At 34.5% G+C, this 21978-nt stretch overlaps 2 protein-coding genes across 4 annotated transcripts; one reads left to right on the plus strand and one right to left on the minus strand.

Moving 5' to 3' along the window:
* Positions 1–344: 344 nt before the first annotated feature.
* Positions 345–8849, minus strand: LOC143561235 (histone-lysine N-methyltransferase EZA1-like). 2 transcript variants are annotated; one of them, XM_077049362.1, is made up of 16 exons: positions 8640–8848; positions 7005–7279; positions 5859–6020; positions 5469–5553; positions 5195–5350; positions 5064–5111; positions 4905–4976; positions 4552–4657; positions 4011–4398; positions 3709–3859; positions 2698–2918; positions 2441–2572; positions 1812–1899; positions 1655–1702; positions 1119–1496; positions 345–532 (listed from the first exon to the last, which is right to left on the minus strand). In XM_077049362.1, the coding sequence occupies exons 2-15, from the start codon at positions 7214–7216 to the stop codon at positions 1278–1280; spliced, it is 2088 nt and encodes a 695-aa protein (XP_076905477.1). In that variant the 5' UTR covers positions 7217–7279; positions 8640–8848; the 3' UTR covers positions 345–532; positions 1119–1277. The 2 variants fall into 2 exon arrangements, with proteins under 2 accessions (XP_076905477.1, XP_076905478.1); XM_077049363.1 differs by lacking the exon at positions 345–532 and having other exon boundaries at positions 1335–1496; positions 1786–1899; positions 8640–8849.
* Positions 8850–19194: 10345 nt separating this feature from the next.
* LOC143561221 (beta-carotene isomerase D27, chloroplastic-like) lies at positions 19195–21853 on the plus strand. Of its 2 annotated transcripts, none has more exons than XM_077049347.1 (8): positions 19195–19312; positions 19423–19518; positions 19768–19869; positions 19959–20058; positions 21217–21308; positions 21408–21488; positions 21575–21643; positions 21720–21853. In XM_077049347.1, exons 1-8 carry the CDS (start codon positions 19202–19204, stop codon positions 21849–21851), a joined length of 783 nt encoding a protein of 260 aa, XP_076905462.1. In that variant the 5' UTR covers positions 19195–19201; the 3' UTR covers positions 21852–21853. The 2 variants fall into 2 exon arrangements, with proteins under 2 accessions (XP_076905462.1, XP_076905463.1); XM_077049348.1 differs by having other exon boundaries at positions 19432–19518.
* The last annotated feature ends 125 nt before the right edge of the window (positions 21854–21978 follow it).

Genomic DNA, 21978 nt, shown 5'->3' on the forward strand with positions numbered 1-21978 from the left:
AGACTATTTTTGTAGTTCTCTTAAAATTTACAATAACTAGCAATATACTTAATAAATTTCCATTAAGATGTATAACAGCATACTTTTACCCATTTTTTTTTGGGTCAAAATATCAGAACATACCTTAAACATTATTTGACTAAACGGTAATAAATACATCATCACACACTTCACCATAACAGCATTGCCAGTGCCAAATCTCTTATTTCTAGTAACTATATACTAATGAGAGGCCAGGAATGCTTCACATATTATAACTATATCATATATTCTATATATATAACTTATAGTCCTTATCAGCACATGCATATATAACACATACGCGCTTATATGCCAAACCGGAAATAACTTAGTGCTTCTTGGCTCGACCTTGAGGGACTATAAGGTCGTCTCGGTTAGACCCATCAGGTTTCCTAGCCCATATAGGAGCTTGATCAGGTCCATAACGGTAATCATAGAAGAGTTCTTCACCAGCCTCAATTCGTTCTTTGGCGAAAATACCAACCCGGTGATCACCAGCCACCATCATTACCTGTAAAGAAGTTGGTTACCTAAAAGGCTGCATGAAATATTATAGAACATTACACGTTTCCCGGTTTTTGCAACCAACTTAAAAGTAGATGCAAATTAGAAACAAACTTGCAACTTATTACTGATTCTGGCAACCAGCCTCCTGCCAATCAAGTTTGATGTCTTGCCAGCCGTCACATCATATGCCACATATGCATAAAATGCTAGTGTAAACATATAAAAGTGCTTACAGTTTTACAATTTGATTTTTTAAAAAGAAATCATATTCAATAACATAAGATGCCGCAGCTGATGCCACGTGGCATATAAATATACATTAAAATGACAAATAAAATGCCACGTCAAAAATTTTGAAAATATGCAAAGAAAATGATATGCTACCGGCTGAGCATGCCAGTCATTCTACAATCAGTATTGCATAGCAAATCGGTGGTCAAAATCAGTAATGAAAGGTAAGTCGATTGCTAAAATCAAGAAAATAATGTAATGTTTGATTCTATTCCAGTATTCTGTGTCGCCCGACTTTCCTAAAATATAAATTAAACCAAAGCTTGTACTCTTTATGCAATTGGCCCGAAAGAGAATACCTTTGCGTAACAGTTGGGATTTGATGAGTGGTTGGCAAATTTCAGTTTATCTCCTTTGCGGTAAGCATCTAGCACATACTGCAAACAAGGAAGCTACTCTAAGATTCTAAATGCTTACCGTATAGAATAGCATCAGGATTTTGATTAATAGTAAAACTCTTACTGCAAGTGCAGATATGATAATGAAATAACAAAGAATTGTGTACAAAACAAATAGTTATAGATTTCATAAGCTATGAAACTCCTTGCCTGATCATTCAAATCAAAAAGAAAAGATGAGTTGGCACGATCGTATATTTTCCCTCGCTTATCTGCCTCTCGATGTGAGATCAATTCACCAGTGTACTCTCCAAGATAATCATTTTTGTTGACAGAGTTCTAATGACAAAAACAAATAAACAAACAAACAAGCAAATTAATATCAACAGTAATAATAAATTAATAATATATAAAGTAGTAATAATCATAATAATTTCAGTCATGCCGAAAGAACCAATCAAAGAACCACAGAAAAGGTCAACTTGATTGACACCTACCTTGAGAAATGCTCCCCAACCAGCAACATTAGATTTAGCCAGAAGAATCTGAAGACCGTAAGTTAAGAATATATCAGATTTCTTCCATATAAAAATATATAATATATATTTGAAAATTATATAACACACACAGTTGTTGATAGTTGATACTGCTCACCCTTTGCTGCTGCCTCAAAAGGAGCCTCATGTTACCACAATGGCCTTCACCTTTTCTTGGGGGCTCTCCTGATGAACCATCACCACAACTGCAACATGTGCACACTTCAGTCTATAGCCCATATGGCATGATAATTTTGGATTTCAAGAATAAACCATTAGCAGATTTCAGATCTACACTTCCAACTTTCATAATATCACATTTACCCTCTCAAGACACTAAATTTTTGGTGTTATTCCATTCTATACAGTTAAATAAGATCTTTATAAGTTATAACAGCCTGTTTTACTGAGTAAACGAACAGGAAAACAATGTTACTGTTGCTGACTTGCTGATCATCACCAAGTGTAATGTTTTATTCGTTTATACAGAGAAACAAGTTGTTATAAGTAATATACTATGAAATCAATAAATATGAGTGTTCTAATGTTTCTAAAGGAAAAAGAAAATAATGACACTTGAAATGGTGAATAAGAAATTTCGAACTTCTAGAAGCGTAAAGACAACATTGCCCCTAAAGAAAAAATAACGCATCTATAGTATCGACAGTCAAGAAACAATTTTCCAATATTCATAGCAGAAAATAATATTACGCAACTGGTAACAAAGAAATATGAGAGTTGTATTACCTCATCCAGCAATTCCTGCAAACATCTGGATCACATTCACGCCCAGCAGCAAAACAAGGGCACTGTCGGCTTCTGCATTGGCTCTTTGCACAGTGGCATCCCCTAAACCTATTCTTACAGCTTTTTGAGCACCTAAAAAACATTATATTAAGTTATTTACAAAATGCGAAGAAACAACATGAAGCTGATTCATAAGCGTATACTAAGATCTATTCCAACATATTAGCTAAATGTTAGTTTAGTAGTTAACAACATACCCACAATATTTCTCGCAGCAAGTAGCATTATCCAAACAGGGGCATTCTTTTCCACACATAGATTTGCATGTACATGGAATATATTGTTTGCAAGATTGGTTTTTCTCATCAACAATTCGTCTCCACATTGATGGGTGACCAGCAGACTTCCAAGAATATCTATGTTTTTTTGCTCTACCCTTCCTTCGAAACACTCGTGACCTTGTTGCAGTGTCTTGCTCCTAGAAAAGGATTAAACAATCTTATTATAATAACTAAATGGCAAAAAATCTCAACAACGATTAATAAATCTAAATATAATAACTATCTAGCAAACAAACATCTCAAAGGTTTACCATACATATGTGTGTGTATTATACTGTTACATGGAAAACTATCTGTATGATGGGCTTAAGGGACTGGACATCTAGACGATGGGCATAACCGGGATTTTCAATAATGTTAGGTCTTATAGAGGCAAGATAGGTGTCTCGGGTAATGGCTCAAAACGTGATGGGCCAAGTTGACCATCAGAACAATTATGACGATTTTTCAATAAACAGTTTATGCATTAGTTACTACAAAAGCATTATATAACAATCATAATCTGAATCTCTAAAAAATAGACTTAGGAGGTTGTATCTATAAAATATTTGGCGACTTTCAACCTGTTCGACCCATTTACCAACTAGAGATAGAAAAAAAAGAAAACAACCTAATTGAATCATTAATGAGTCGAAATTGCCACCTTTATTAGGACTGATTGCAAAAATTCAGGCCAAAGTGGGCCTAAAAGAACCAGACTTTTTGGGCTTGGTCAACCCTAAGACTTATTGGCCCAGGCCCATATGCGTATCTGGTGTCTAGAACTAAACCAAATGCAGATGTGCCCACTATCATTTGTAAAATCACAAAAGCTTTCCACTGTAGTTCAGATTTATTTAAAACAAACATATAGAAAACCTCTACTGGTAAAACATACTCGGTTTTGGATTCTCTAATAGCACACTATAGAAAATCATTTAACCAAACCTTAGGATCCGCATCAGCTCTATCATTTCCATCTGGCATAGAGCATGCAGTATATGATCTCTGAGATGTTGCTTGTCCATTATCACACATATAATTGGCTACTTCTATGCAAGTTTTCAGTCCAGAAAGTAAGTTTCTTGCTATGAGACAGCTGCAAATCATAGATGATACAGTAAGCCAAATAAAAAAGAATAGTTTGGTTATTCATGTCGAAGGTTTCAACCATATGATGATAATAATAATAACAATTATAATAATTTAAAAAGTAAACACAGATAGTGTTGATTAGAAGGACCCCATACCTGTTTTTCCCAAAAATTTCTAATCCCTTAACATATAGTTCTTTCTCAAGTGGTTTCCATTTACAATCTACTGGAGGACTGATAATTTCTGTAGCTGCTGGAGTTGATTCATGCTTTAACAAATTTACGCCTGTACCGCTGTGTTTACTCACATCTGGTGAAACACATTGAGAAGAACTAGTTGCTTCGTCATTGGTGGTCATTTGGTGGTCCATTTTTTGGTCATTTAATCTGTCATCTGAAACTTGAGTGTCTTCAATTGTCATGAAAATTGTATCAGGTATTGACAATGTTTTCTGTTTTTTCAAAGAAGATTCTTGTTGGCTATCAACATCATGTTTTGGTTCCTCTAACATTGTGGTTGTTTCTTCGGATACCTTGCGCTTTCCTGGATTGCCATGACAGATTTACCATCACATGAACACATGCAAGTTCATATATACAGAACAAACAGACTAACTTGACAAAAAACAAATAAATGAATAAAAGGAAAAACTACTTGCATCAAACTTGTAGAGTAGGGCTTTAGTGTAATAATCACCTGAATCATCACCAATCGGGATCTTATGCAGGATTTCATCTGAGGGTCTATTGTGTGTCTCACTTGAGACAGCTAGATGATCCAAATGCTTCTTCACAGTTTGAAACTGAAAAAATAAATCTCTCTTATAGAAAGCAAACAAACAAAAGTGACTTGCATAAATAACTATCAATTTATGATTTACGAACAGAATGACATCCACCACTTTTCCACTTGTGTTACATAAAAACCAAGAATTACTACCGGAGCAGTTAAAAATTATATATATCTCTGCATTCTAAATGTCAACAGTTAACGATCAACTATTTTTGTCAATGGCTGTAGATTTATAGAAAGGATCCAGTAAGTGATACCTTAAGGTAACAATGATCATTGCAAGGTTTCACATTTTCTTGAGACTCAACAGGGTACTGTTGTCTTTCAGTCTGTTTAAGATGCAAACAGAAGTACATTAATATGGGTGAAGTAACTTGAATAAGAAATCGCAGTGTTCAAAAAGCACAAATCCTTACAGGAGTAATAACAGTTTGAGAGTAACCATGAAGGCGGCAATCAAATACCTGATAAACAATATAAAGAAATAAACATATAAATGACCCTCTACAAAAAGTTATCAAATGTGAAAACAAGTAAATAAATGTACCAAACACCGTCGACAAAAAAGATTATCAAGAGAATCTAATGAAGCACTAAGGCTTTTGTCCAGAGGTATGGTCCAGTCATGCTCAGGATCTGCAGAAGCAGATAGATTTTGTTTTATGTTTTCTTCATTTTCTGTTTTCAGCATGATATATGCATCCTGCGTCACATTAACAACAGACACAAAAAAAAATTAGGTAAATAGAAAACTAGTATAAAGCAGGACTTCATATAAAAAAATGGTTCTTAAATGAAAGATATAAGAGCAACTGAGGTACATAGATTTCTGAAGTATTTCCCCCAACATATTGTGCCAAGATTTTAATTACTTCGTCACTAGGCTCATAATCCTGAGAAACCATCCTGCAAGATTTAACAGGTAATGATATATTTTCAGATCAGTAGCAAATGTACATTTTAATGCTCAATGTACTGTGAACAACAAAAGATAGTCAGATTTACTTCAGACTTTCCCATTCCGTTATGACCCATATTAGTTGGCGGAGTTCCCCATTTTTAAAAAGCAATTTTCAAACTGAAGTGACATAATTCCCAAAGCAAAGATGGTTTTCTTTTTCTTTTTCTTGGTTTAACCAATTCATCATAAAAGGTAAGCGTGGTTGCTTTTTTTCTCCACCATCCAAGGGTAGTATATTATCTAAACTAACCTTATTATGCGTTTTTCTGTCTCAGAAAATTCATGTTTTTCTTCTTCTGGTTCAGTAAGCTCTTCCTCACTGTCACTACAGATCAGAGCTTCACTTCCATTTTGATCATAATAAATACGTCGCCTCCCAACAATTGATTGATCATCAGCCATTCTCTGATTTCTGTCGTCCATACAAAAAAAATCACATATAATGCAACTTATAGTTGAACCTGTGAACTCATTAATAATTGAGAATACTGCTACACGGGCCTTTTAGGTTCTCACTTGAAAGAGTCCTAGACATCCAGTTAATTGTTGGTATTCCCATTTTGTCTTATTACGGATTTAGGGTGTGTTTGGGATTGCTTATTTAAGTGAAAAAGGACTTTTTGCTAAAAGAACTTATAAACTTATGAATTTTAAAAAGAAATTTTCAAAAAATGTTTGGATTAGCTTATGTGTTGGGGGAAACCAAAATGACTAAAAAGGTCACCCTTTTTTAAAAGGAGTGTAATGGTTTTTGAGGGTTAGAGGGGTGTAATAGGTAATTCAAATCCATTAAGTTAATAAGTTACACATTCCTAACTTTTCAAAACCCCTTTATTTTGCCTTGTCCAAAAGTTAAAATCCATAAGGCCTTATGGTTTGCCAAACACCTTATACCCCTTATTAACTTTTTAAAAAGTTTATAAGTTATAAGTTGATGAAAATAAGGAATCCCAAACACCCCCTTAACACTCATGGTTTATCAGTTTTGTTATTGGCAAGCACATGCTACAAACTTTATCTCAGCCGACTATGCATTCATTGTATTGTATACGGGGATAACAAAAATCAGAGTATCCTCACCTGATATCTAACATTTCTGCTAAAACTATCTTTGGCTATGATTAAGAGCATCTTACCATTATTTTAGAAACACAATTGTCACAGCCTAAAGGGACCTTCCTAGACACTTGATGCAACTAGTTTTTCTTACAGTTCAACATTTTTGAAAATGTATCTTCAATTTTGGCTTGATTGGGGATTTTATGAGAGCGGATCAATTCCTTGTTAATCATATTGTATAGCATACCAAGGAGAAGGTATGCCTAAGTCTCTAACAGACTTCTCCAGAACAATAAAGGGGTAATATATAAAACGAAAGTGCAGGTTAAAAACAAACCTGGCTAAAAAGATCCAGGTAGTATAAGGTGGTATTTTATCAGCAGCTGGAAGCTTGGCGCTTACTGAAATAGCTGCTTCTTGACTGCTGTTGTTATCATCGCCTGAAATTTGGTTCGGCCCAGTAAGGATGCAGAGAGGATTTTTAATTCTGGAAGACAGCATTTCACCCATACCACTGTTTCCACTAGATGAATCTTTAACTCTATGCATTGATAATGACAGAAGTTGAGAGACATCTTTTTCTAGTTTCTCACTGTTCCTTTCAACTTTTTCCTGTACAAAGTAACAATGAAAATAATTTTGAGAGCCAGAAGTACTAACGTTATTCTCATATTATTACCAATTCATTCCTTTTTACGTAAATCATAATTGGCAAACTATAAGTAACTTGACCAATAACCACAGATAAGAAAACTGATATTCTCTCCAGAACCAGAGTAAATCCAGTTAGAATGGTTTAAATATGTGTAATCCAGTGTCATGTATTAATTAATGGTAAAGGGTACGTTGGTAGTGTTGCATGTTATTTGGAGATATTTCCAAGTATATAACCTAGATTGTTTCAATATAAAGCAAATTAATTATTTTTAAAGGGAACACTGGTAATCTATTTCATCTGTATATTCCTACCTTATGTGTTTATTATATCACCACTAATGTGCACACTTGTTTTCATTTAAGTTATATTAAATGCTTCACTGTTACTATGCAGTCGATATCGCTGATATATCATTGATATATCAGTTATCGGTCTCTTGGTAAAATACCAATCAGAATATCGGTATCGATAATATCAGCGATGTTGACTGATATTTGACCGATATATCACTGATATTCCCAGTGTTTTAAGTCTTAATCATCAACCAGGTGTTATGCCAAAAAATAATTCTGGTCTGTAGCAATTACTTATGCAAGTCCCAGTTCCAGCACCAGGGGAAAGTTTGTACATACTAGAACAAGAAGGAAAAAATGTGCAAAAGGCAAAGTTTCCATGTACTGAACGGTTACCATTTGTACCTTTGTAGTCGGTTAAGTGAAAAATACTTATATGTAACAAATATGAAAGCAAAAAAGGCATTCTGTCAAAATATAACTAGTTAATACTTTGAGATAAAAATACAGCAAGCTTTAGCCATTGGCGAAGCTTCATTGAGGGCCGAGCCCCCCCCCCCCCCCCCGGTGTTTTTGTGCGTAGTAGTGTAAAGTTACCCGTTTTCGGCCAAAAAAATTTATACGGAGTGTAAGTTTAGCCTTTTTCGGCCGAAAATTTGAGCCCCCCCCCCCTCGTTTGTGAAACTTTGTATACACTTTGAGCTCCCCCCCCCCCCCCCCCCCGGTGCCTCAATCCAAGCTTCGCCACGGGCTTTAGCTTTCAGCTGACTCAAACTTACACATGTAACAAACTATGACAAAAAAGTTCATCTAAATTCTGAGATTATTGCGGTCATAACTATTTATTACGCATTATATACAGAAATGTAACTAGCATCTGTGAAGTTTTTACTTAAATAAAATGTTGACGCACTTGATTGTTAGTAGATAGTTAGTACAGACCTTCATGGGAGCCATGAAGATGATAAAAACAAACAATAACTACACAATACAGAGTAGATTGTAACAGGAATCGACTCACTTTAATCAAGGGAACCCTTTCTTCTTGAATCTGCTTCTTCAGCTGATTTATCTTAGTTGTTAATAATTCTAAATCACCAGAGGCCTGCTCTCTCTTTAAATTCTGTCATTTTAAACAAAAAGAAATCACAACAACAAAAAGTATCACCGGATTAACAACTTGTTATTATCTACCGTTTCCAATAACTCAAACAGAAAGCCATAAAAATGTGCAAAATTATGATATATTGAGTTGAAACTTTCTCCTTGCATTTAAACACATATGAAGTGATGCAAAAATATCTATTCCCTTCAAGACTCCATCGAGTGATCCATATTTCCATAGTAGTTAACCTTTTTTCGGTAACGAATACCGTATCAAGCACATAATGCGTCACAATCCCTCCCTTCCGTAACTCAAATTTCAAAACCTAAACCTAACTAATTAACTTTTTTCTTAAAAACCAATATAACGCAGAAAACAATCACGGTAGCACAGATGCAATAACAGTCATATAGATCTATTTAAAAACAGAAATATAAGATGCTAAAACTATGCTTCAAAACCACAAGATCTAAACACATAAGATTCGTGATCGGTTAACCTAACAGCTATATCAGCTCGACAGCTTGCATGTTCGCATTCTTATAGATAATATAATATAACACACAGGACAAGGACATAAAGCTGTAAACAAAAAGCAAAGCAATAATAATTATAATTCAAACAGTACCTTATAATATAGTCACAATTCAAAATAACCTAACATTCACCGGTGCATTCAATTAGAAGCTTCAAACAGAACGAACAAAGCTATATAAATACCTAATTCTACAATAACACATAATAAATAATAATATTATTAAAAACGCGTGAGAAAACTGATCACACTCGTAAACGATCTGCAGCAGCAGCTGAACTATCATCAACATACATAGCGGATAGGCGTAAATTAAACGAACAAATGATTGGAATCATGGAATGTAAAGTTGAGTCAATTGAAGTGTGCGTTGGAGTTACGAATGATGAATTAGAATCCGTAATATTGAGGAAGCAGATAGGGTTAGAATAGATTAGATAAGATAGAAGACTAACACCGGATTTAGAGGAATCATCATCAGCTGAATTATTGGAGTCGGAGACCATCGCACCGTAAGGAATGGAGTGTGGGTGTATAGTGAGGGTTTAGTTAATCTGGAGTGGCCTTTGGACCATTACGATCTCAGTTGGTTGCTTTGGAATGTACAATATTACTTTATTATTATTATTATAATTATTAGATTGATTAAAATGCTGTTTTATATCATGATTTTTAAATTATATAAGTAAACTGTGATTTTTGTTTATGTAGTTTATTTAAATATACGGTTTTAGTCTAATAGTTTTAAGAGGCTACCAAACAGCCCCTCAGTCATCAAAAACCCTCAACGTTTTGACATTCACTAAAATTTCGCATTTAGGTATATGCTTTTACGATGACGAAACTACCCTTGTAAGCTTTGGATGGGCTACAAAAGGGGACGTTTTGTGTCATGTGACGCCTAGTCAGCAAAGGTAGGGTTTTTGTTTTACGGGTGTAATGGTGTTGTAGCTCAATATATATATATACATATATATATATGTATATATATCACACACATATTAATATATTAATTTTAAAATCAAACCCACACCCGACGACAACTTCTCATCGCCCCACCATTTGTCGTCCCCCTTATCACCCCAGGTCGGTGTTGTCTCCCCCCCAAACCTAATTTGTCGTTCATTTTGTCACCTCATACACATACCCTTGTAAAAAGATAATGTGAATTTTATGTGTTTAGACGGTTGACGTCAACAGAATGCATATATTTTACTTCATTCGTCCCATTATAAGTGTCCAAGTTTGATTTTTCAAAGCAATCTTTTGCAACCTTGACCGTAAATATTTTTGTTCGTGTTATTTAATACTTGATTAAAATTATATCAATTTTAAAATACATTTAAAACTCAATCCATTCGTATATTTTACATCAAGTATTATATAACACAAACAAAAATATTGTCGGTCAAAGTTAAACAAGAAATATTTGAAAAATCAAAATAAGACACTTATAATGGGACGGATAGAGTATTAATTATTAATGATGAAAGTTTCACTTTTATATTTAATTATAATTATTCAATTTTTCTAGCCTTTCCATTTAAATAAATTTGTTGACTTACAAAAGTTAATGTGGACTTCTAGTATCAAGATGTGTTGACGCCAGCAAAAATGTTTATTATTTTACATAATTATCGACAAAAATTTTACTCGGTGAATTATTGTAAAAATAAACAATCACGTGGTCATCTATTCGTCCACTTTAACGAAAATTACATCTAATTAATTACATAAGTCATTTTTTAGTGTCACCAAGTTAGCAGGTGAAAGTTTCATCGTTATTTTATTGGTTAACTAATTATCTTTATCTAATAAAATTACATCTAACTGTTTAGTGTCGATAAATCGTTATTAGGTTACTTTACGACGCCTTACTTGTCCATAACATTTTATTTTTTTTATTATTTTTCCGTTCTGGTATCTTAATTAAGTAACAAAGTGGAAGCTGATCGGATGATAGTTTCTTTTTTTCTTTTGTTTTAACTCCGATATCATAACAAACGTGACGAAAACCGGCCGAATTCTTATAGACTCAACGCCTGTGACCGACAACACTCGATTTTACCAACATTAGAGCTTACCAACCAACAGCACCCCACTAGTCCACTCAATTTTATATTTCTCCCTTTTTTTTAGCTTCGGTACCGTAACAAATGTAGCCGATACCAATCGAATTCGTGTCCAATTGCCGCCTCAATGCTCGGGATCAACGACGCTTGGATTTTATCACCTCTCGAGTTTACCGACCAAACAAACGTCGTTTTAAATAATTTATTTTTTTATATGTTAATTTGATGAATATATTTTTTTTGGACACTGACGCCCTGTTCTTGAGTTTTTTTTAAGGAGGGAAAGGAAATGAAAAGTAAGAATAGTTAAAAAATGGGTGTTCTTAAGTTTTTTTTAGCATGAAAAGGAAAGGAGTAGGAGGAGTTATGAATGATTAAATTAATGTATTTTCCCAATAAGTTATCCTCCCAAAAATGGGATGATTATTCAGAATAACTATTTTTTAACATAGTTATCATTTCCTTTCCTCTAATTTTCTTTCAACTCAAGAACACACCTAATTAAAAAAAAATTCATTTCATTCCCTTCCCTTTCTTATCCTTCCCTTTCATTCCTTTTCTTTCATTGGTTAAAAACTCAAGAATAAGGCGTAAGGTTTTACCAATGATGCCTATATGCAATTATAAATTTTATTAATCTACTTATTCTAATAAAGTAAAATAATTGTGATGCATGTCAGTTTATGGTTAAACTTCACAACTTTTTTCCCTCCAAAACTAAGATCTTAATTGACTTTAATACATGTTCATATTCACTTTCTTTGTACATTTTATTTATATTATATTTATACATTTTTATAATTTTATAAAAATAAATATTAACATATTATTTTACTATATATTCCAAAATAATTGGTGAAATCCAAAAATTAATAACAAACTATGTTTGTTAAACATTGAAAAAATATATAATTTACGATGTTATCATTAACATATTTTACTATTTATATTGTTAAAGATTATAAAGAAAAACAAAACTCGAACATGCTTTCATTTTACAAGGTAATTTTTTAAATTATTAAATCATAAATCTATGCTGAAAAGTTGATTCATTTTTTAAAAATCAATCCATTTATCTATTACGGAGTATTATTGTGCATTGTCATATAAATTTAAAAATTATAAATATATGATTTAAATCTATCAATTTATTTTTTCGGTTAATTTGGTAAATATATACCAATCACTTTCATATATAACAAAGTTTATCATACTTAATTTATTTATTTTTTTATCAATGATTGTTTCGGATTTTGTGGAACTTAAATTTTGGTTTTTACAAACAAAAATTGGTAAATAAATTGTTTGATACAAGTTAACTACATTTGAGTCAAAATTTGTTTTTGGTTAAAAATGAGAAATCTATGTATTTTTAAAAGTCTGAAAATGCAAATAGATTTATCGTCAAATTTGTTACGGGTTCAAAGTGTTGACTTGAAATGTCAAACATATGAAAGTTATAATTTTAAACATGATTTTGGTTTCAAATTAATTTTCAAGGACATTTTTCAAAATTATCAAAAGGTTCGGGATTTGGTAAATTGGTTATTTTTCCCTCGACTATTAAAATTTAAGAATAGATAGTGAACAGTAGGGATGAGATCGGGACTGTACCCGTACCTATACCCGTACCTGTACCCGAAAGTACCTGTACCTAAAATCAGTAAATCTTGGTACCCATACCCGTACCCGAATTATATGGTACGGGTACAGGTACTTTGGGTACGGTATTCGCTTTGGTACCTCTTTGTTCTTTTTTAAAAAAAATCTTCACTAAACTAGGTATCGGTAACGATACGATACCGACAATCAATTATCTACAATATCAAAACCGTAATACCGCAACCAAAACATAATACCAAAACTAAACATGAAACAAATTAGCGATAATATAAAATCCATTCCCTTTTCCTTTTCTTAGTTTATTGCTTCCTCAATTTCTATAGAAAAACATGAAAGAAAGTTAATAAATGTTATTTAATTATATACACAATTACACGTATACGTTTTAATGAAATAAACATATACCAATACACAATATATGAATATACACATATAAATTGAGAATGAACTTATTCAACTAATATATATTATATTTTGAAAATCCTGCTTGAAAGCTAAGTCATAAGTGTTGGAAACCAAATAAAAACCCCTACATATTCTAAACGGGTACTATTACCCGTACCTATACCCGAAAGTACCCGTACCTATAATCAGTAAATTTGTGTACCCATACCCGTACCCAAAAGACATATACGAGTACGGGTACAAGTACGGATACTAAACAGATACAGGTACGAGTATTTAGGAAAAAAAGCTCATCCCTAGTGAACACTTACGACATGCCACCCCATGCCTATCAATGTTTATAACTTGTATCAAATTCGAATAATTAACTTTTCTTTCAATGGTGATCAAAACGTTGTATGAAAAACATGTCATGCAAAACTATGCTCAAATGAAACAAAAATTCACAAAATTTAATGGGTTAACATGTTATTTTTTATGTTGTTAAACATATCAAAATATTTTTCATGGTTAGCTCAGAAAAACATAGTTCTTGAAGAACATCCGTCGTTAGGCCTGTAAACGAGCCGAACGTTCAGTGAATTGTTCGTGAATTGTTCGGCGGGAAGTTCGTTTATGTTCTTTTATTTAATAAACCAACGAACATGAACAAAAATTTCGTGTTCGTTTAATTAAACGAACGAACATGAACACAAATTCTGTTTGTTCATTTATGTTCATGAACGTTCGTTTATGTTCATTTATTTATGTTCGTTTCTGTCTGTTTATTTATGTTTGTTTATGTATTAATAAAAATAATTAAATATTATTTGGATGAGTCATATACTTAAAGTTTTATATTTATTAATTTGTGTTCATTTAAATGTTTCTATTTATGTTTGTTTGTGTTCATATATGTTCATTTATCTTTTCAATTATATTCGTTTATATTTTAAACAAACGAACACAAATGTTCATTTTTTATATAAACGAACATGAACATAAATATTTGTTCGATTAAGTGTTCGTGTTCGTGTTCGTTTAAAGTTAAATTAAAAGGCACGAACATGCCCTTGTTTGTATTCATTCAATTCGTTTACATGTTTTCATTATTCACATTAATGAATACATTGGTCTTAATCTCTAGGCTCTGCTGATTTTATTTGTGTTCATTTGTGTTCGTGAACACATTAATTTCCTTAATGAACGAACACAAACATAAGATCGCGTTCGGTAAGTGTTCGTGAACCGTTCGTGAACACATTATTTTCTTAACGAACGAACATGAACAAGACCTTATTCGTGTCCGTTCGGTTCGATTAAGTGTTCGTGTTCATTTAAAGTTAAATGAAAAGGCACGAACATGCCCTTGTTCGTATTCATTCAGTTCGTTTACATGTTTTCATTATTCACATTAATGAATACATTGGTCTTAATCTCTAGGCTCTGCTGATTTTATTTGTGTTCGTTTGCGTTCGTGAACACATTAATTTCCTTAATGAACGAACACAAACATAAGATCGCGTTCGGTAAGTGTTCGTGAACACATTATTTTCTTAACGAACGAACACGAACAAGACCTTGTTCGTGCCGGTTCGGTTCGATTAAGTGTTCGTGTTCGTTTAAAATTAAATGAAAAAGCACGAACATGCCCTTGTTCATATTCATTCAGTTCGTTTACATGCTTTCATTATTCATATTAATGAATACATTGGTCTTAATCTCCAGGCTCTGCTGATTTTATTTGTGTTCGTTTGTGTTCGTGAACACATTAATTTTCTTAATGAACGAACACGAACATAAGATCGTGTTCGGTAAGTGTTCGTGAACCGTTCGTGAACACATTATTTCCTTAACGAACGAATACGAACAAGACCTTGTTCGTGTCCGTTCGGTTCGTTTACAGCCCTATCCGCCGTTATAATTAAATGTTCTCCTTTCCATTTATGGGTTGTAAATTAATAAATACATCAATAAATTTAACGTTAGTATTTAGACTGAGTGGTCAGAACTACTATTGTATGACTATTGTATGAGAAGTATTCTTCCTGAATTCTTTCAAGTATACATATATGATATCTACAATGAAAGTTTCAATAAAAAAAGCGTTCTCGGGTACGTTTTTACACATGCATTTTTTAATTAAGTTCATTTTAAAAAAATCATTTTGTGATATAAATAAAATATACACACACAGTATATATACAAGTATAGATGTAATACATTTTTTCATATCAATCAATTAATCAATCAATCATACCCGATAGAATCTCACCAATAGCATAGCTATAAGTAGGGTATGAGGAGGGTGGGATGTAGGTACACCATACCTCCATCCAATGGGATAGAGAGGTGACTTCCAGGGAGACCCTCAACTCAAAGGAGCATATGTGTGAGAGAAAATAAAAGGGCACATAGTAAAACTAGTAATACTAAAACATGTATAGGTAACAATATACGAATATATGAAAAGAGAGAAAGATAATGGTGTGTGACCAAAATAAGGTAAAGAGAAACCCCTAAGGTATTAATTTCTCCCTAAAAATCAATGTTTTCATACCCGGATCGGACATCGAATCGGACGTTGTAACATCCCGAAATTTCTAAAGTAATATTTATTATATTATTTTGTCGGGTGAAATAAACGAGTTAGTGGAACGATAATAATAATAGCAAAATATGAAGACTTAGTAGGATAATTAGATGGGATTAGATATGGACCAAAAGGAAATATGGGTCTTCGGTCCATGGGCTTAAGGGAGTATAAATACCCCCTTAAACCCCAATCATTTCCATTCCATCCATTTATCCATCCTAATCTCTACACACTACACACACAACCCGAACCAAGATCCAACGGCGAGGACCCGAGCTCGTTGGTGCTAGATCGTTGTGATGAACCAAAGCAACAAGACCAGCTCGTGTTCGTAGTTCGACTCATTTACGGTACGTTTATATCGAGAACTTGTTCGTTTAGGTTTGGATTAGTATAGAAATGATAGATCTGTGTTTGTATGGTAAAAACGAATCCAACAAAGCTAAACTTACTGAAAATGGATATGATTTGATGGGTTAATCGATTGATAAAAGAACCCGTAACCTATATGCCTAAATCGCACCCTTTAAACATCGATGTTAGGTCGATTTGATGGTTGGGGTTTGTAGGCGCTGGTCAGACGATTCCGTGGATACCTAAATCGAGTTATTTGGTTAAGAAACGAAGATGATTAAGGGATTTAAGGACGAACAGTACCTGCAGCTGGACAACTTCGCCTGCAAGCTAAGTTCGCCTGATGAACTTCGCCTGCAAAGCTAAGTTCGCCTGATGACAACTTCGCCTGCAAAGCTAAGTTCGCCTGATGAACTTCGCCTGCAAAGCTAAGTTCGCCTGATGACAACTTCGCCTGCAAAGCTAAGTTCGCCTAAGGTTTAACTTCGCCTAAAGCTAAGTTCGCCTAAGGTTTAACTTCGCCTAAAGTCAAGTTCGATTAGAAAATAAATTAAAAACGATAAGTAAAAGTAAGCTAATACTAGGCCATCAGATTAAATCAGGCGAGTATTGATACGTGTAACTTATACAGTCAGCCGAGCTCAGCTCAAGAAGGGAATAACGATTTACGGAGAGCGTAACAGGATTCAGGTGAGTTTCTAGCCCCAATTATGTGTCATGTTTTCGGGGCTGTGTGCATACTCAATATGTTTGTTAATACGCTTATCCTAAGAGATAAGTGTATGCCTTATGTGAATAATGTGAAATGTATGAATGATGGCTTGACGGTACGTGAACGATCTTCGGATATTGCACGTACTGTCAGGTTGTAACGCTAAGTATAAGGTAAGTATGATATGTATGTTTATGTGTATGAATGTGATAAAGTTAATAAAAGCAGGAAAGGATGGATGAACGGTAACGAAGAGGGAATCGAACCCTACTAATATTCGAGGAAAGAGGGAACCGAGCCCTAATAATACTCGAGGAAAGAGGGTACCGAGCCCTAATAATACTCGAGGAAGGAGGGTACCGAGCCCTAATAATACTCGAGGAAGGAGGGTACCGAGCCCTAATAATACTCGAGGAAGGAGGGTACCGAGCCCTAATAATACTCGAGGAATGTAGGGCGTAATGCTCTTTATAACGTAAGATATGAAAGTAAGTTAATACAAAAGAAAGTATGAAAACATGAAAGTATGAATGAAAGAATATAAGTTTATGTGTATTGCATAGTGTATGATTAACTAGAACTCACTCAGCGTAGCTGACTTTTAGTATGCACGCAGGTGAGTAGGATGAGGCAGCTCGCTTGAGGAGACACGTGGCACTGAATAAGAGGCTGGCATCGGAAGACTCAAGACGTTTAAGTTTAATGTTTCGTTTATTTTGAAAGACAAAATGATGTTTTAAGACAAGACGTGTTTTATTATGAAATGTTTTATGAAAGCTTTTATATTCCGCGAATGTTTTAATTAACTCTGATATTTAGAACTGCGTTTATGAGTAAATCCAACACGAAAGTAGGGCTACCGGTAACGGGGCCTTACAGACGTGCTACTGGTTCACTGGTAGGACCGGTTGAACCGATTGGCTCGGATTAAAAACCGGATGACACTATCAATTATTTAGATATATACATAATGTAAAATATAAAAAAAATCAAGATGTTTAGGGAAACTTATAAAAAAATGACTATAATCAAATTATAAACATATTAATAGTCTAGTATCACTAAATTAAACTTTTTTACATTAAGTTTTTCTTGTTTATATATATTTCTCATTAGTTTACATGACTATATGAGTATATATCTATATTGATACATAAATAGTTACAACTAACACAAAGTTGTTGGTAGTGTATACATGGCTTAGGTGCTGTTTGTTTTTGCAGACATAAACTGTCTGTAAGCTGATTTCATCTGTTTTTATGTCTGCAGCTGAAGATGTGGTCTGAAGCTCTGTAAGCTGAAAAATAAGACTGTTTGTTTTTATAAGTTAACACTGTCTGCATAAACTGAAAATACAAACACATTAATTAATAAATTATTTATTAATTCATTAATATCACCAAGAAAGGGAAGTACAAGGAGTTCCAGAAGACGATGTAGAAGAAACTCCATTGTTACTATTCGAATCACCACCGCCACAAACGTCTTCGTCGTCGCCAGAAGACGTCTCCTCCGTCTCCAACCGTGACGGCGACGTGTCCGGCGTCTCAAACGGCGTATTTCCGGCGACCCTACTCTTTCTCCCGTTTTCCTCACCGTTGTACACCGGATTCGAAATGGATGGGTGGCATGGGCGATTAATCCCATCGGGACCGGAATGGCGGGGGCTCAATCGTTTATCGCGTTCAAGGGTTCCAACGGATCGATGACGGTGAAGACGTATAATATTAGCTCCTACTCGTCAATTGTTGAAGGGAAGATTGCGTTTGAAGTGCCGGAGGCTAGTGCTGAGTTTTCCGGTGGGGTGATGAGGATTTTTGCGACGATGAAGTTGCCGGAGGCGATGACGGACGTGAATCATATCTGGCCGGAGTTTATGGGATGCTTATTGTTGTTTTTGGATGGTTGGAGAGGAGGCAGCAGGAGAGCAGGTAGGGTGAAGATGTGTGAAGCAATAATTTTTAGCTTCTTTTTTAAGATAAAAGAAGCTGATTTCAGATCTTATCTTACAAAAAAAACAAACAGTCTTCATGGGTGATGTCTGCGCGCCTGCAGACATCACCCCTCCTGCAGATGTTTTAATCAAAAACAAACACAACCTTAGTCATTTGCTATAAAATTACAAGTTCATAAATAGTGTGATATAAATACTGAGTTTGTTGTAACAAAATATCTAGATTCTCTCGGAAACCACTACCAGGCATGGCTACTCTGCTTCCACTCCCCTTGTATTCCATTTCTCAAAAATCAAAACTCCACACCACAAATAATCATCGCCTGTTATTCCAACTATCTGCTCAATCACGAGACACAGTCTGTCTTTTACCTTTACACTACAATTAGGGTTTACTGTTTATGTTTATTTTTATGTTTATGTTTATGTTTATAGCTTATGAATTCTAACAAACTGTTCTCTTCTACAGATACAGAAGACAATAGACCCCGTCTCGCGTGTCGAGTACACCCCGGGCGTGCTTGATCATGTTTTCCTCAAGTTATTTCGCAATAAGATGGCGCAGGTAAAGTTACATAATAAGTAACAACATTAGTTATATTACATAGTGACGCAGCTTGTTGTCAGTTTGTCTTTAATTTTGATGTAAACACTACTCGCTTGGTAATATAACTAATGTTCGTACATTGGCAACAAGCTGCGTCGCTAGCCCTTTTTTGAATGGCAAAACTAAGTCGTTTAAAATTACATTCATGGATACCTGATTATGACGGGACGAAATGATGTGATTGTGTGTTGCAGAATTGGATTGCAGGAAGTGGGATGGGATTCGGAAAAGCCGGATTATGATGGATTGATAGATGTAGCGAATCGTCTTATGCTTGCCAGAACCAACTCTGAAACCAAAGACGCAGCGGTATATTCTATTTATCTGTACTTAATTCATAATCCTGCCATATAACTAATCTAATCCGCGTCAATAAACACTGTTTACATCAATGTTAGGTTCGCATATTAAGATCGTTGTTTCCTCCGATGTTGTTAGAGCTCTACAAGATCCTCATTGCTCCTGTTGCTCGAGGAAAACTTGCTGCTGTGATGGTAGGTGAGCTCTTACATCTTAATAATTGTATTTATTATTATTTTTATTATTCTCCATCTTTACAAACATATATTGAATAAAAGGAGGTGCTTGGGATTAAATTCTGAAAGACTGAAAGTGATTATTAATTATTTGATTTATAAGTTTTCAAGTTTGAAGGTCAAACTGAATGTGAATCTTTTACTGACCAAAACTTGATGAACAATGTATATCCAATAGCAATAAAGTATCATAACTTCAAACAACAAATGCATACCCAGTCACTGTCTCTTTGACAATTTAAGCTTTTTTACTACTGAAGACGTGACTCTGATTATTTCCTATCAAGGATTTGATGTGTAAAATGGGACCTTCATGACTCATGAGGTTAAAGGCTTAGATCTATATCTTGTAGGCTAAGGGAGTTCTTCGGGTTGATATTTCGGGTTTCTCGGGTTTGAGAATTTTATATCCAGAACTGAAACCCAACCCTAATCTCCATGGGTTTTTCAGGTTTTATTGGGTTGGGTTAATTGGCTTTCGAGTATTTGACCTAGAAAACTAATAGAATGAACTGGCAATGACTCTTAGGGTATACACTGCATTTAATTGCTGGACATGGAACGGGGATTTTGGGTGACCCAAAACCCAGAAACGTGTAACCAGTAACCGAACCAAGTTAGTACGGACATGAATTCGGGTTGGGTTTCATGGACATGACAACTTTCGTTTTATCAGGTTGGGTTAATCAGCTTTCCCGTATTTGACCTAGAAAACTAATAGAATGAACCGTCAACGACTCTTACGATATTTATTGACCCGTTAATTCCACCGACCTGTATATGGCAACGGATTAATCTATTAAACATGTGTTTTACCAGTTCGGTTTATCGCTATCAGAACGGGTTTTCAGATTGACCCAAAATCCAGAAACGTTTAACCAGTAAACGAACCGAATTAGTATGGTTCAAGTTCGCGTAGCGTGAATTCGGGTTGGGTTTCATGGATACGACTACTTTTGGGTTCGGGTTAACAGTTTCTTGGGTTGTGGATAAAAGTGACAGGACTATTGTAGGCTTAGGCTTTGGTTAAATTGATAACATTATGTTATGATAGATGTTTCTTTGTTGGTATTTTTAATGATCCTTCGTACTAATCTTGTGAGCTTGTGTTCTCTGGAAGCAAGGGTGACTGCATTATCTTGTCAATGGCTCATGGGTACTTGCACAGTCAACAACGTTGACCTTCCCGATGGATCATCGTTACCAAGCGGGGTAATAATTTGCTCTTTTTGATATTCCATCAGCGACGACTACTATTTGCACATGTCATCTTGATCGACCCCTTTGGGTTGCGTGTGGTTCTTGATTTAGGTGTTTGTTGAAAGATGCAAGTATCTAGAGGAGAGTAAATGTGTTGGGATATGTGTGAATACATGTAAACTTCCTACTCAGGTCAGTATTTAGTTTTCAGATTCAATTTATATTAAACTGATATTCGGTATATTGGTTACTTTACTATAACTAGATTCGGTTTGCAGGAGTTCTTTATGGATCACATGGGAGTTCCTCTTCTTATGGAGCCGAATTTTAATGATTATAGCTGTCAGGTAAAGAACTCTAGCGCGTGTCAGTTAGCTCGTTAACTTGTTTTGGGGTTAATACTAAAAAGGGGACAACATGCAGTTCAAATTTGGTGTTTCTCCACCACAAGAGGATAGCACTTTAAAGGAACCTTGTCTGGAGATATGTCCCAATGCCACCCGTCGCAGAACAGCAGCGACCAACACACTTGAAATGAAGTGCCCAAAGGCATAAAAGATTGATATTTGTAACAGGCAACTTTGTTAAACGCATTCGGATACAAAGACGTCATAAACACAGATTCAACACAAATATGATAACAGGTTTCAGTATAGATCTAAAATGGTTCTACTTGATAAAT

Source organism: Bidens hawaiensis, unplaced genomic scaffold (assembly GCF_021521415.1).
Source record: "Bidens hawaiensis isolate Kalapana, Puna unplaced genomic scaffold, B.hawaiensis_p1.1 tig00020643_1, whole genome shotgun sequence".
Lineage (NCBI taxonomy): Eukaryota > Viridiplantae > Streptophyta > Magnoliopsida > Asterales > Asteraceae > Bidens > Bidens hawaiensis.

Excerpts from the sequence above, each read along its gene's own strand:
- LOC143561235 (XM_077049362.1), bottom strand. The coding sequence starts at position 7,216 with ATGCATAGAGTTAAAGATTCATCTAGTGGAAACAGTGGTATGGGTGAA. Across the intron at positions 5,554-5,858 it reads ACAGAAAAACGCATAATAAG|GATGGTTTCTCAGGATTATG; the intron begins GTTAGTTTAGAT and ends TAAATCTTGCAG. Across the intron at positions 1,703-1,811 it reads TTTTGAGGCAGCAGCAAAGG|ATTCTTCTGGCTAAATCTAA; the intron begins GTGAGCAGTATC and ends TACGGTCTTCAG.
- LOC143561221 (XM_077049347.1), top strand. The coding sequence starts at position 19,202 with ATGGCTACTCTGCTTCCACTCCCCTTGTATTCCATTTCTCAAAAATCA. Across the intron at positions 19,519-19,767 it reads TTCGCAATAAGATGGCGCAG|GAAGTGGGATGGGATTCGGA; the intron begins GTAAAGTTACAT and ends ATTGGATTGCAG. Across the intron at positions 20,059-21,216 it reads ACTTGCTGCTGTGATGGTAG|CAAGGGTGACTGCATTATCT; the intron begins GTGAGCTCTTAC and ends GTTCTCTGGAAG.